Raw genomic sequence first — 15441 nt, 5'->3', positions numbered from 1 at the left:
TACCCATCTTAAAATAATTTAATTTAAACATAAAATTTTTATGATTTTATCTCAATCCTTAAATAAAATTACTAGGTTCGCCGCTTGATCAGATAATATCGATGTTCTCAATTCATAAATAGATTGTATTTATATTAAAGGAAAATATTGTGTTTGAATTAGATTATATATTAATTACAAAGTCTAAGACGATAATTATTATTATTTTTAATAATTTTAAATAAATAAAATTTATAAAATTATTGTATAAAATTATTTTAAAGAATAGTGTTTCATTTTAATTATATAAAAATAATTTATATAATTCAAATACATTATACAAATGAGGAGTTGAAAAATAAATATAATACCAACAATCTTGGAAGTTGAAAAGTCAGATTTTCCCAAACCAACCAAGAATAATTGAACCCCATAATTATTAATTAATTTAATTATCAAACTCAATCTTGATGCCACTAATCTTGATGTTACCCTTTCCATATTTAGGCACCAAAGTCACCACAATACCATCATCATCATCTGCCCCTAAATCTTCCAACAAATCTGTTAATCCTAATCTCAAACGTGTCTTCAATGTCTTCCCTTGTTTATGTTTATTTGGGACATTAACATAGCTCCCTGCGAACTCGGTATTTTCAGACCCAATGTTCGAACCTGCATCATCCTCGTCGTTCACGTAAACGTCGAATTTGACAAACAAATCTCCCTTCAACTCAATGTCAATCACCAATATCTCCTCTTTCTCTTCCTTTTCAGTTTTGCTCCTCGATTTCCTCGGCCTTTCGACGTTCACCCTCACGGGTTTATCCAAAACGAATTCCGTGCTCGAAACAGGCGGCGGCGGGGCTTTGTTCTTCTTTGTTAGCTTTCGTGGTGTTGGCTTCTCTTTCAGCCATGGAAGATCAACAAATTGATAGACATAACCTAAGTTTCGATGGTCAAGACAATCACGAACTTTAACACGAACCAGATTCGCGTTTTCATCGTAGAAAAGAAACGATGCATTAAGCCAATCCGGATCATCGAAATCTTTTCTATTGATATTTTCTATGGTTTTCCAAACACTCCACATTCGATCAACGTTCGAATGATGAGCGTAAAAAATGGGGTCTCTCGCAGCTGAATAAAAAGTTCCCATATCTTCACCGTTGGGTTGTTTATCGTCGCCGCACCATACATGAACAGGTCCATGCGGAACATTTTCGATAGAACCCGAACCTTGATATGGTTCATCACCAGCTCGAAATGGTCCACCGAGGAAAAGTCTAGGGGTTTTAGCATTTGAAACCATTTGCCTATACATAATACTTAGGTTACTTTTCACTTGATCTTTGTTCATTTTCGTTTCGTGTTCGTCCTCACCGTTATAATCCAAATCCACCATTGTTGGCGGGTAATGCCTCGAGTTACGAAACTTATCATAAAGAGATGAGTTAGTATCCATAAACATATCAGGCATCCACATACCGGCAGGAGAATCCCAGTTCCAGAACGGCAAACCGAAAGTCGGGTCATCAATCAAATGGCCTAAAATCCTCTCGAAAAAATATAAATAATATCGATGAAAAGGGAAAAAAAGCCATGAATTATGAACTTGAAGTTCAAGATTTGGAAACCCTACTTGATCATAAGCTCCTTCACAATAAGCACAATGAACATTAGCTTGTTGCATGAAACTACGTGGATCATCATGTGGAAGAGCTTTCATAAGCTCAATCGCCTTAGAATATTTCCTTATATATTCATCATCGACTAAATGCGCCGCCGGCCGGACTCGTACTGGTGAATTTGAAAATGGCGGTTTAAAATCTAAGATCCTTTTTGACACCGGTGGGCAACAATCGGTCGTCTGGACACCTTCGGGTACATCGGCACGACCACATTTTTCCATCTCTGGGGCAGATATCGGGGCCGCCATTGCATCGTTAAGGCTAGCTGCTCCATAATAAAGGCCTCCAAGGCCAATGAGAACGTCCCTTCGATCAAACTTGTGCTTAGGGTGTTCTTGTTCACCATTAATGGCTTTGCAGGGAATTGATTTAGGGTTTTTGAATTTAGGGTTTTTAATTATAGAATATTTTGATTTTTTTGGAAGGAACGAAGAGGTAATGGATGGGGAAATGGTAGCCATTGTTTTGGATTTGAGCACTATGGTGATTGATCAACGTTGCATGGCTTTTTATAAACGAATTTTGCTTCAATGTTTTGGTCTAATTACATTTTTAGTCCTTATACTATATTGGAAGTAAAGTTTTATTTATTATTTTCCATTGATTTGGTAGAATTTGGTCAAGGGTGGCGGGAGCGGGGAGGCAGGGGCTTGGCCCCAAAAAGTTGAAAAAAATACATTTTTACCATTTAAAATATATAAAATTATAAATTAGTATGGTGAAATTGCACTTTGGCCCCTAAAATTATAATATTTTTATTCAATCCTTTAAAAATTAAAATATATTAGCTAATACAATTGTGAAATTACATTTTAACTCTTATCAAAATTTATAACTTAATTCTGGACCCTCAAATAAAATTTTTAGCTTCGCCCTTGAATTTGGTCCTCTATTTTTGTAATGTTATTAGTAGGTCCAAATTGAAAACACCATGGAGTGAAATTTCTTTTTTTTTTTTAAATTTTAATTTTATTATTCAATGATACAATCAGGGCCGTATGAAAATCCAATTAATCATGTTCAACCAATAATTTATTTACGGCTTAACTACAAATTTACCTCCCAAACTACACCAACTTTTCCACTTATGTATCTTCTTTTTTTTTTTTTTTGTCAAGTGATACCTAAGCTATCAATTTCGTCTCGTTTTACCCAAAAAGTGTACGATATCCAATAAGAACATGTCACATGCCATAATCTTATTAACTGGTATTATTTTCTGAGGTAAAATGCGACGAAATTGATGCTTTAGGTACTATTTTGACAAAAAAAAACTTTAGTTACTATTTTTGCATTTAAACCTAAATTTATTTGACAATAGAATACTTAAAAAGGCTATTTTTCTTATAAAAAAAATCTACATAATCACTCTAACAACAACTAATACTGTTATCAATTTGGATCCACTAACAACATTATAAAAGTAGAGGGATCAAATAACACAGAGGGACTAAATCTCAACTTCCGACATAATATTAAAAAATAACTTCAAGCACCTAAGTGAGAAAGCCATAAATTTGAGGTCCATTTTGCATGTAAACCTAAATTTATTTGCCAATAGAATACTTAAAAGGTTGTTTTTCTTACCAAAAAAGGCAACTAATCAATCTAGACCTATTAAGAACATTACAGAAGTAAAGGGATTAAATTACTAATATAGAGAGATTAAATCTCAAGTTTCAACATAATAAAGGACTAAAACAATAATTAGACCTATAATTTTTTTTCTTTGAATTGGAATTATAGAAATAGTGTTACACAATCAAATTTCATAGTTTGACAATGATGAGAATGAGAAGTTAGTACTTTTCTTATTGTAGGAGTTAGCTAATTGGTAACTACTAACACTTACTACTTTTCTTATTGTATAAATTTGAACATTTCGTATATCAAATGGAATTTCCCAATTTTATTTGGTTATTTGTATTTAATAGAAATTCATATTATTATTATTTAAGCTAAATTTTAATGAAAATATTGACTAAAACATTAAATTTTAAAAATTACAGCTTGCATAACAATTCACGTGTACTTCATGCTAATTTTTATAAACTTTTTATAATTTATTTTGATTTTTTTATAATCATTTTTTTGACGTGATATATAAGACAAATAGGGTCATCTCAGATGAAGTATACATATATTACCATTGAGTTGTCACGCTAGCATAGTTAGTCAAGATTTCTCTTATAAACAATTTCACTCGTTTGAAAGATTAGTAACTAAATTTAACTTTAAAAAACGAGGCAAAATTTCTAAAATATTAAATATGAAAATATTTTTATACATGATAATTAATTGAAAATTTGGATTTGATTAAACAAGATGTAATGTGATTTAGTTGATTGTATAACTCAATTGGGTAAAAGGAACTAGTCATTGTTATTACCATTATAAGGATACATCAGTTTGGCGTAACCCAAAGCATTTTCATTTTTTTTTAAATCATAGATTTTCTTTATTATTTTTCTCTTCATTCTTCTTTGAAAGTTTCTTTTGGTTCTTCTCTATTTTTAGCAATTTCATCCTTGGATTGTTTATATTTTTATGGTTTTCAAAATGATTAAATTGAAATTTTAATATTTTGGAGGGCCAAACTATAATTTATATTAACTTTAAATTTTATAAATCTAAAGAAGCAATTTCCCATTCGGGAGTGGGGCAAGGCCCTTGCTAACCCCCTTTCGTCTAGGGCTATCGAGCGGAAGAATGTGTAAATAAAAAATCGTTCTGCTTTCTTTGAAAGTGGTGGTGGTGATAATAGTATGCTCTATTTTCTTTAAAATCAATAACGGTGTTAGTAGTAGTAGCTTTTTAGTGTTTTTCTCAGTTGTTTCATTTAGTTTTGTTTTTGTGACATTTCATTTTCAGGAAGTTCCGAAGGAGGTCGGGCCAGATTTAGTGTCGGAGGATTGGTTTTGTGCATCATTAATATTGAAGGGACTTTTAGGGACCTCTGACATTGTTTTTAATTGAAGTTCATTGCCGATGTTGTCAGGAACAATTGTCAAGTTTAAGTTTTAATATGGGAACAATAGCCTAGTTCAGTTTGTAACGTGGGAATAATTATCAAGTTCAAGGACTAACTTGAACAACAAAAAAAAGTTCAAGCTCCAATGTAGGAGTTGTAGCCAAGTTTAAGCCCTAAATAGGGATTTAACCCCAGTAAAAATGGCCTCTCCAATCCCTTTCAATTCCGAAATCGGGCAAATTGGTCCATCTCAAAAAAATTACAATAATTAATAATTGTTAATTTCGAAAGTGAGCAACTAGTGTTAATGTCTTTTGTCAATTGTACCTAATTTTGAATGGTAAATTAATAAATTTAGCCTTCGATGTTTACATATTTTGTCATTTTGGCCTTAATTCTAAAAAGTTCAACAAATTCGGCCTCAACATTGACACGTATTGTGGGATAAACTAATTGAATTAGGACCAAATTGACAAAATGTGTAAACTTTAGGTGCTAAATTTGTTATTATAGCAATCAAAATCATGTACAATTGATGAAAATATTAACTTTGTGATTAAGTGTCATTAGTTGCTCACTTTTGAAATTGACAAGTATTAAATTACTCTATTTTAAAAAAAAAACCAATTTGCTCAATTTTGAAATTAAGAGGGACTAGAGAAATTTTTACTTTTTAATACAAGACGTCTGTTTTAAAAATTTAATCATTTGGTAATTTTGCAGTTAGTGTCCAATTAGTGAATTAAAATGATAATATAAATATATAATAAATTATGGCACACCCACGAATTTTCATTAAATGTATTTTCTAGATTTTATAAAATTATAAAATAACAAATATTCTCAAAAATCATAATAATATTTACTATTTTATAAAAAGAATGAAATTTCAATAATTTCTCAATTGAATTAAACCGCATTGGTGAAAAGTAACATTGTATAAACTACGAATATCCCGACCGAATGGTCTTTTCATTATTTATATAGGTAAATTAGTCAAATTAAACCCTGAACTTGACAATTATTTCCGTATTGAGACTTGATCTGTCCAAATTAATTTGTGGTATTTCCATGAAAACCTTACATGCAATAATTACCAAGTTCACGCTCCAATATAAAAACAATGTCAAGTTCAAGAACTAATTTAAACACAAAAAGAAATTCAAACTCAAATGTGAAAACAAATATAAGTACAAAAAAAAAAGAGTTCAAATCCCTATCAACTTCAGACCCCAAGTAGAGATTTAACCTTTTATAATTAAATTTAAATAAAGTCCTTAGATCAAACCGATATAATTCAAGGTAAAACTTTCATTGTCCAAGCCAATACGAGTCAAAAGAAATCATCTGCCGCATAAACAGATCTAAATATCAACAAAATCTAGAAGCACACAGTTTAGCACTATATATATATGGACTATATATATACGTTACATACACACGGCAAAGAAAAACTAATTGAAGATGCTTTCACTTTCATATACGTGTGTATAGGCCTGCTTGAAGAAGATGAAATAGGGTAACAAAAAGAATAATAATAATATTATCAGAAAAGAGAAATACAGAAAAAAGAAGAATGGTGGGTGGGGTAAAAGCAAAAACAAAAGGGTCAATGCACTATAACAGAGAGCTTAGCTCGATACAGTTTTCCGGCAAGTCCTGTCCTCATCTGCAGGTGGTGCCGCTAATCTAAAACAGAGAACGTTGGCTGTACAGAAGTTTTCATTAGATCTCTCATGGTATCCTACACGACTTGATCACTTCGTTCACAGCTTTATGAGTCTCCGGAGAAATCATGTTTAACGTAAAATGAAACGCCTGCATCACGAGAAATGGAAGTGTGTTAATAGATTACGAGATTGCATCAAGATGTTCCGAAAGTTATCCAGTAAATAGCTTCAGGTCAGTGGAAAGGCATTATCAAACCATGTAACAAAAATGACAGAGATTGGATCAAATTAGTACCTCTATTATTAAATGGATCAATTTAGTCCCTATACTATTAAAAAGAATCAAATAAGTCCAAATTGTAACAAGGTTACCATTTAAAGTATAAAAAATGTCTTGAAAATTATTATTTTTTCAATTGCAATTCAATTCCAAACAAAAGATATCATTTACGGAACCATAACAACTTTAAAAATATTAACTCCGTTAAACAATAAATGATATTTTTTAAATAGTAAATGTTAACTATATTCCAATTTGGCCTTATTTGATTCTTTTTAATAGCACAAGAACTAAACTGATCTATTTACTAGTAGAGACACTAATCTGATCAGGTCCCTATAATAGAGGGACCTCTCAAGTACATTCACGCAAAAATGATCTTGACCAACTAACAAAACCTTATAGCCAAAATCTATGTTAGTTGGACTCGGATGTGAATATTGAACACGGGTATGTTCATTTCTTTGAAGGATCCTTGGAGGGCTATATCTCGCTACTTATGTCAAGAAAAAGAAAAGCTCAAAATTCCTGGCCTTAACTACGTGATGAATAAGTTACAATCAACTCTCATATGATGCCAACCTACAGAAAATGTAGCTGCTAATTTCATTATTTTCATGGTATTTTAAAATTAAAGACGTACCACAAATCTCTCCAACACTGGAACCAAAATTGATAGACTGCGATTTGGGAGACAATCAGCAATAGCATTTCGTGTGCGCTTACTACCAATACAAAGTAGAAAAAAAAAGTTCAGCAATAAAACATCGAAAGGAGCACCAGGGAAGATAAAAAGGAATACACCAACCTTTCGGTAGAAAGAAATGCAAGTAGTAAAGCTGCGTAGGCTTCTAAAATCATCTTCTCAGCTTCTTTCTCTTCTTGTAGCAACGCCGCTTCATTATTCTGCATGATACAATATTTAAGGCATGTCAAACATGATAAAATATTAAAGTCCACTACCCGAAAAACATAATGCTCCGTGTTGTGAGGAGTAGTGAGGAAAGAGTAGGGATGTAAATGAGACACTGGTACTCGCAAGCTCTATTCGAGTCCAACTTGGAAAAGTTCAAACTCGATTCATTAATAATCAAACCGAGCTCGAGCAACTCAAGTTATTGATCAAGCCGAATTTGAGCTTAATAATGCTTGACTCAAACAGCTCGCGAGCTTTATCAAGCATTTCATATTTTTATATTATTAAATGATGTGATCGCCCTTAATATGTGTATTATTAACCCTAAGCTTAATTATCGGGCCAAGCTCGAGCTTCAATACAACAATTGGTAAATGAACTTAATCGAGCTCAAGTAGCTCAATTATATCTAAAGCCGAGCTCAAGCTTAAAAATATATGTTCGATCAAGTTTGAGCCAAGCTTGAGCTCAAGCTTAACAGTATTCTGGCTCAGCTTGGCTCAATTACACCACTAGGAAAGAGAGATGGGGAGCAGATTATCTTATAGAGAAGTCCTCACCCAAGACAGAACTTCGCCAGCTGCATCCTCTTCTCCAAGGTTTGCAAGAAAGATGGCACATAGCAATGGAATCACAGCCATGCGACTCTCCTCTGTTGACCCTTTTGAATTTGGTAAACAAACAGAAGCTGCTGCAAGCTGTGATCTGCATAGAAACATGGCACTTAATTGTTATGTCCCAGTGCTTTGTAAACACTGCACTGAATATGAAAAAGGTAAACTAACCTGTTGTATTCATCTTTCTCCACTAGGTTTACAAGCAGACCAAGTATTGCTACAAGGAAATCCAACTCTGAATCAGTAAGAGGTATGTCACTTGAAGTTTCGTCCATTTCATTGATGCGAGGTAAATATGAGCAGAATGAAGGGAAGTGGCTTGCAATCAATGCAGACAAGGTCTCTAAGGCCCCAGAAGAAGCAATTTGTCGACAGCCAAGAGGGTTGTCATTTGTTAAGTTCATCAAAACCTGCCAAGATAACAGCCCCACTATTTGTTATTAGAAAACACACACATACACTGGTGTACCAGAAACATGTAGGACATCAACGTGTTTAGTTTTGTGATAAAAGTACCATGGAGGCCTTTATACTAGGAGTTAGACTGCATTTTACCGCCTCTAATAAAAAAATGGGTAAATTAGTCCCTATACATTAGATCAAAGAGCAAACTGGTTCTTCTGTTAAAAGTTTCATCCATTTTTTGTTGTCAAAATTGGTCCCTGTACATCAGCATGAGATACACGTGGCACGTCACATGTCAGACATTCTGTCAACCACGACAGTTTTTACCAGTACTAATGGATGAAATTTTTAACAGATAGGACCAATTTGCTCTTTAATCTAATGTATAGAGACTAGTTTGCCCAGATTTTGAGTAGAAGGGGCAAGATGCAATCTAACTACTGGTACAGGGGCCTCCATGGTGCTTTTACCTTAATTTTGTCTATCAAAGTACACAGGCCAATTCAATCCAACAAATACATTTGGATGATTCAAGAAGCAGAATAAAGTATGATTACCCATTGAAGCTAAAAACAAGCACTGCAATGGTAGGATGAAATGTAAACTACATATTCAAGAATACCTTGACAGCAGCAAGAAGGCAGTCTGACAGAAGACTGGAATATTCTTCTTCAGTACTTTGAGAACAAGAAGTTGCATTAGAATGATGATATTCTTCATTTTCTCTCTGGCAAATTTCCCCATTACTTGATTCTTGTTGGCTCATTTTAAATTGGAAATGATGCTCATCTTGGATTTCTCTCTTTCTTAGCCCAAGTTTCCCATGTTTTTTGGTTCTGGATTTCTTTTTTTCCCCATATAGTACATCCCACTTCGAAGGCACAAAATCATCATCATCAAATGCAAAAGGATCTTGACTATCCTCTAAAAGTTGTTGGTTGCCATTTTTAGTACCATCAGATCTCTCGCAAAGAGTCCCTGATCTATTGCTTGTTCCAGGTATTCTATCAAATGAACTTCCTAATTTCCCACTAGAAGAATGGACTCTCATCTTTGGTAAACAACCGTCATTTGAAGATGCAGTAGCAGTTTGGGAACTGGACACAGAATGACCCAACCACCGAGTTGAGGGCCCTGGATCATTCTGGGATGCATTGAAGCTCTTTCCAGAGAAGGACCAATCCAAGCTAGAGGACTTTTCAGACGAACTGGTGGAGACAACATCACGTCTATCCACTGCAAAGTTAAAAAGAATTGATTAAGACCAGTAGCAGCCACTAGAAAGGTATATTTATCGATATTAATCAGACTGCCTAATACCTTTATATTCTGCAGTTGGAGCAAAAATATCAGCATTAGCCATTTCCTTAGAACTACTACAGTCCCTATCAGTACTGGACGATGCAGAAGAACTCTTAAGATAAAGCCCTGGAAACAATGACATAGGTAAATCACAATGCAAAAATCTTTCAACAGATAAAAGAGGATGCAAAAATAAAAGAGATGTTTCAAAGTAGTAATTGCACCACCAGTTACCTGAGAGAATCTTGATTAGACTTACAACAAGCTTTGTAAAAGATATTCTAGATCCATGAGAGTTCAATTGCCCTTTCATTTCTAACAGATGACTCTGCAATCAAGGGGGGGGGGGGAGTGAGGCATTTCGATTCTAAGAGCTTATATAAATGGCAGTTTTAAGTTATACAAACCAAGTTGAAAAAGAAAATAAAATATAAAACAACTCAAAATCAAGACTTGAGCACCTGATTGTCGCTACTGAGGAATGCAGCATTTTCCATGATCTTCAAACATTTTAAAAGCAGCACCAAGCTCTGCACATCTTTTTTATCTTCTATAAGAGGAGAAGATGAACTCTGCTCCAACCAACCCTGCAGAGAATTTATCGCATTATATCATACACCATGAACAATGAATGATGTCAAACATATATATATGCATACAAATTTGCTAATTCCCAGTGAATGGATACATGTAAGAGAGAGAACAGATGACTCTCTCAATATTAAAAGCAGTATTACTCAATCTCCTTCAGTTGAAATGCAATAGAACAAAAATGAGACATAACATACAAGATCACACCTCCAAAACAGAATGGCATTCCAAAGCCACTTCAAAGACAACATCAAGTCCTCCATACTCTCTTAGTTTTTCCTTCAAATTGCACCCAGTTTTCCTTACCATGCCAGTTGCATCTGAATGAACAAAACAGTGAAAAAAGCAAGAGAAGAAAGCAATCAGCAAGGAGTGAAAAAAGTAACCAGTCAGATGAGTATGTATTTATATGTACATATAAGTGAGCATGTTTGGTTTAACCGTTTAAGCTACCATTACAGTTCCAATAAGACAATCTATAAATAAATGCTTAAAACTCCCGGATATTCTATACAATACCTTCAAGAGAAATTTTTGACAAACAAGCTTTCTCCAAAATCAACAAAGCTATCCATTTTGGGTTTAATTCTGGCCTTCTTAAATCACTATCATCCCCACATCTTGACTTCATTTCCTTGTAACTAACGAGAATTTCCTCAACTTTGGAAATAATCTCAGCAGAGCTTGAATCCGACGATTTAGTTGTATTTCGTGAGATGCCACCATCCTTGCATAGTGCCAAAAGCTTAAAACCCACTTTCCCTGTTTTGTTTTCTTTAGCAGTGGGGATGACTGGCTTCAACAATTTAATTAGAAAGTGAATGCAACTAGGTGATTCTAGGAGACGCTCATCTTGATCCTGACATAATAGATTCATACAGATCTTAATTAATACTATTATTAACATGTTCCAAACATTTTATTTAACTAAATCCAAAAGGTGATCTTAAAAAATGGATGCAAACAAGTGAAAAAGTATATAAGCTACAACTTATGATGCAAAAATGATATCTAATATATTCTTGCAACTTCAAGTACTGAAAAACTTACATCAATTGTCAAGACATAGAAAAGAGCAACAGCAGCAAGATTGCTTGGGGTGTCATCAAAGTTGAGACCCAAAAGAGAATCAATTATTGTCTTTGCCATCCTGGAATGAACATATTTGCAATGCCAGAGTAAGGAATGCAAAGTAAATCACAGTAATTCTACCCTCCAAAAGACAATAGAACCATCATGCATATCCTTGGTTAAATATATATATTTACTCAGAGAACCCACTCAATCTTTTTATCTATATCATTCTTTTAGATAGGGAATGAAATCTACTGTAAGAACTTAAAAGTATAAATTCAGAAAGCCAAATAAGCTGAACAGATTAATATATATACATATATATATACATGTTTTATCACACAACTTAGACTAATTTTGAACTAAATTCATACTCTGAAATCCAACCAAACACTACTTCGGAGAATGTAGAGATCCACCAAAAGGATTTTAAATTTTCAAACTCATCCCAACATTTTTAATCTATAACCCTAAAAGCCTAAAACCACGACTCAAAAACACCCCTTAATCCATTTGAATCAATAAAGCAGTTTCACGCTAGAATCTAGATTTAAATTTAAAAAATCCATCGCAAAATTAACACTTCCCAGATGCCCAAATAAATAATCCGTTTGAATCATACTAGAATCTACATCAAAATTCCAAAAATCCATAAAAAAATTAACACTACCCAGATGCCCAAATCAATAGTCCATTTGAATAAAAAAAATAACAGCCATGTTAGAATCTACATTCAAATTTCAAAAATCGATCGCAAAATTAACACTTCCCAGATGCCCAAAATCACTAGTCCATTTGAATCATACTAGAATCTACATCCAAATTTCAATAATCCCCGCAAAATTAACATTACCCAGATGCCCAAATCACTAAATTCCCCCCCCCCCAAAAAAAAAAACACCCCTCGGACAAGAATTAAAAACATACCCATGAGTTCTCAAAAGTCGCCTTTGTTGAGCCGTACTACAAACTGAAAGCAAAGACAAAAGACTCGTTCTTCTGATCCTCACTGGTTGACCTTTCTTTAACCCATCGAGCGCGAAATTAACCTCATCAACATGTTCCATCATTTCCCCGTACTCTTGAGCTTCCATCAAAGACGAAGTGACCGAAATCCAAGGAATTGAAGAATCCCTAACCTCTTTCTTACCCTGGCTTTGTTTCTGCTTCTTGGATCTCCCTACGACGTCGTTTCCCAAATCGTCGAAACCGAAACCACCGTGGGATGCTTCCAAACCTGTCGTTACACGGTCCTTGTAAACGTCGTCGTTGAGTTCTTGTGATGATGGCCAAAAGGAAGATGACTCTTGAGTGGCGAAAGGGAAACTATACACGTCCTCAGACGGCACCGTTTCTTGAGAGAGTGGAGGGGAGTCGGAAACGTAGTCGTTTACGGAGTCGGAGAAAGTTCTGGTTAAACCACGGGTGCGGCGACCGTAAGTTCTAACGATCATGGTTCGACGGCGGCGCTATTTAGGCTTTGACATTGAAAATGAAGAAAAGGGTACTTCTGGCAAATAACTGATAACCCAACAAATCTAGCGAGTAAAAGAGTTTGAAATTAAGAGACCTTTCTTGGATGGTGAACTAAGAGAGAGAGAGAGAGAGCATAAATAATCAAGTCCTTTAAGTTTAGAGTAAACTACCCGCAATTTGAGTAAATAATTATAAAATAGTCATTAAATATTTGAAATTTTTCATTAAATTTATTAAACTATTTAAAATTTTTTATTTAATTCACTTGAGTGTTAAGCATCTAGCGAGTTCCTAACGATGATTCAACAATTAATACGGTTGATCAATATCTATTAACGAGTAGAAAAACATATTTTGGGTCCAAATTGATCTAATGGTCAGTATTGGAGATCGAAAAATAAAGTTATTTGGATTTTGATTCATAAATTCATAATGTTTAAAGTTGTTTCATAAAAAAAATTAAACTGTAGATAAAAAGGGGAAAGAGAGTTTTCGCGCGAACAAAGAAAGTCATATAGTAACAATTTTAATAGCTCAATTATTTAAATGAAAACTTTTGAACAGTTCAATGACTATTTTGTAACTTTTTAAAATTGAGTAACCAAAACGTAAACTTACTAATAGTTTAGTGACCTTGAGTATAGTTTATCCTTTATTTTCCACCATATTACTAAATTAATTTTAAAAATAATTATAATTTAATTTAGAATTATTAATTAGTTATTACTTCTAAACATAAAATATAGAAAAAAATTTGTGATAATTATAATTATTAGTTAAGAATTTTCACATGACAAATTTGTGTTAATTTTATTTTTAAAAAATGTTTATTTATGTAAAATAAAGTTATATATCAATTAAAATTTAAATTTAGGTTTATAAATAGCATTAAGTAATTAGACATATTCAATCAATTAGCATCGAAGAAAATTTATCGATAAAAATGGAGATTTTTAACATTAATAAATTATAATTATAAAAAGAAGGAAGAATATTAATTGGAGATGGGGTAATATGATATTATGATATTTTTGTTTTAAAATTTTCTATAAGTTTATACTATGTGAAACAAGTATTCTTAAAATCTTTTTTTTGTCTATTTATTATTTGTTTGGTGCAGATAAAAAAATATTTTGTGGGTTTGTTTTGAAAATAAAATAAAATAAAATTTCAACAACTGTTGTTATCACTATAATTAAATATGAATACGTTATTTAAAATCTAATTAAAAATAACAAATCAGTTTTCATGAGTTGTTTAGAAGTATTCCTGTCTTACTTGACATCTTGTAATGTTATGTATTAAAGCCTTAGGAGGCTGTGCCTAGTGGGGTTAGGCAGTTGCTTTTTAGTTAGGGCTTTTTTTAGGCTTCGCTTGATGGATTCGGTTAACCGACCCGAAATAATATTAACCGAATTAACCGACCTTTCAAAATTTTTAATCGTTAATCGAACTGAAATTTTTTCAAAAAAAATAACCGAACTGAAATTTTTTCGGTTAATTCGGTCGGTTAACCGAATTAACCGAAAATTATATATTTTTTATTTTTGGTTAAAAATTAACCGAATTAACCGGATTACCCGAATTAACCGAATTGAATCACTACATAATTAAATTATTTTTAGACTTTTAGACTTTAGTTTTAGTTTTAGTTTTAGAATTTTATTTTTATTTATTAAATTATTTGTAATTTTTATGATTGAGTTAGGTTGAATACTTGGGTTTGGATTGGGTTTATGTGAATAGTGGGCCTATTTATATATTATAATTTTATTTATTAATTTTTTCGGTTAAACCGAAAAAATTAGGTTAACCGACCGGTTTCGAACCGAATTAACCGTTAACAGAAAAATTTAAAAATAATTAACCGACCCCGACCGAAATAATTCGGTTAACCGACCGATTAACCAAATTCGGTCGGTTAACCGAATTTTTTCGGTTTTACCTGAATTTTGCACACCCTTAGTATACGAGCCTTAAGAGGCTTAGTCAAATGTGGTATTAGGGCATTTGGAAGGCATATGCCTAAAACGAAACCTAGTCCAATGAGGCCTTAAGAGGAATTGGGGCCCTAAAGGACATTGTTTCGTTAGTAGTCGGTCATTAAAAGGCCTAGCCCAATAGGGCATTAGAGCCTTCAGAGGTTTTGCTAGAAACGAAACTGAAGCCCTTGAAATGCCATGGCTTACGAAGAGATGTTCTCATTGTGACAATATACTTCCTAGATGACTTAGCATGGTTTTTTTAATAAATACTTTGTCCTATTTCTAAGAACATACTTAGGTTTACATACTTGGACGACGGGTAGCTTGCAAATAATACATTTTCAAATGCCTTACATTCCATATTCGTAGGATGAATTTATTGTCCAAATGTACTAATTGACATGCTTCGTGCCTAATCTTTCTTGCAGTTCATTTATCTATAAAATAGATTTTTATACAATTCATTTAATATTAAGAAATACTA

At 33.1% G+C, this 15441-nt stretch overlaps 2 protein-coding genes across 2 annotated transcripts; both read right to left on the bottom strand.

Annotated features, from left to right (window-relative positions):
* Positions 1-275: 275 nt before the first annotated feature.
* LOC105772626 (polyphenol oxidase, chloroplastic) lies at positions 276-2131 on the bottom strand. The gene has a single exon (XM_012594016.2). The coding sequence runs from the start codon at positions 2129-2131 to the stop codon at positions 428-430; it is 1704 nt and encodes a 567-aa protein (XP_012449470.1). The 3' UTR covers positions 276-427.
* Positions 2132-5934: 3803 nt separating this feature from the next.
* LOC105772625 (wings apart-like protein 1) lies at positions 5935-13104 on the bottom strand. The gene is made up of 13 exons (XM_012594015.2): positions 12424-13104; positions 11473-11572; positions 10942-11281; positions 10630-10742; positions 10293-10418; positions 10066-10159; positions 9850-9957; positions 9152-9765; positions 8293-8534; positions 8068-8212; positions 7400-7497; positions 7235-7316; positions 5935-6459 (listed from the first exon to the last, which is right to left on the bottom strand). The coding sequence occupies exons 1-13, from the start codon at positions 12948-12950 to the stop codon at positions 6376-6378; spliced, it is 2673 nt and encodes an 890-aa protein (XP_012449469.1). The 5' UTR covers positions 12951-13104; the 3' UTR covers positions 5935-6375.
* Between the last annotated feature and the right edge of the window lie 2337 nt (positions 13105-15441).

This window comes from Gossypium raimondii, chromosome 6 (genome assembly GCF_025698545.1).
Source record: "Gossypium raimondii isolate GPD5lz chromosome 6, ASM2569854v1, whole genome shotgun sequence".
Classification (NCBI taxonomy): Eukaryota; Viridiplantae; Streptophyta; class Magnoliopsida; order Malvales; family Malvaceae; genus Gossypium; species Gossypium raimondii.
The sequence above is the reverse complement of the archived record's forward strand: the minus strand, read 5'-3'. Positions and strand labels throughout refer to the sequence as shown.

What these genes read in the sequence shown, in the direction of transcription:
- LOC105772625 (XM_012594015.2), bottom strand. Translation starts at nt 12,950, where the DNA reads ATGATCGTTAGAACTTACGGTCGCCGCACCCGTGGTTTAACCAGAACT. An exon ending in GTCAAAAATTTCTCTTGAAG is followed by an intron (nt 10,743 to 10,941) that starts GTATTGTATAGA and finishes TTGTTCATTCAG; the next exon opens with ATGCAACTGGCATGGTAAGG. An exon ending in TCCAACTGCAGAATATAAAG is followed by an intron (nt 9,766 to 9,849) that starts GTATTAGGCAGT and finishes TTAACTTTGCAG; the next exon opens with TGGATAGACGTGATGTTGTC.
- LOC105772626 (XM_012594016.2), bottom strand. Translation starts at nt 2,131, where the DNA reads ATGGCTACCATTTCCCCATCCATTACCTCTTCGTTCCTTCCAAAAAAA.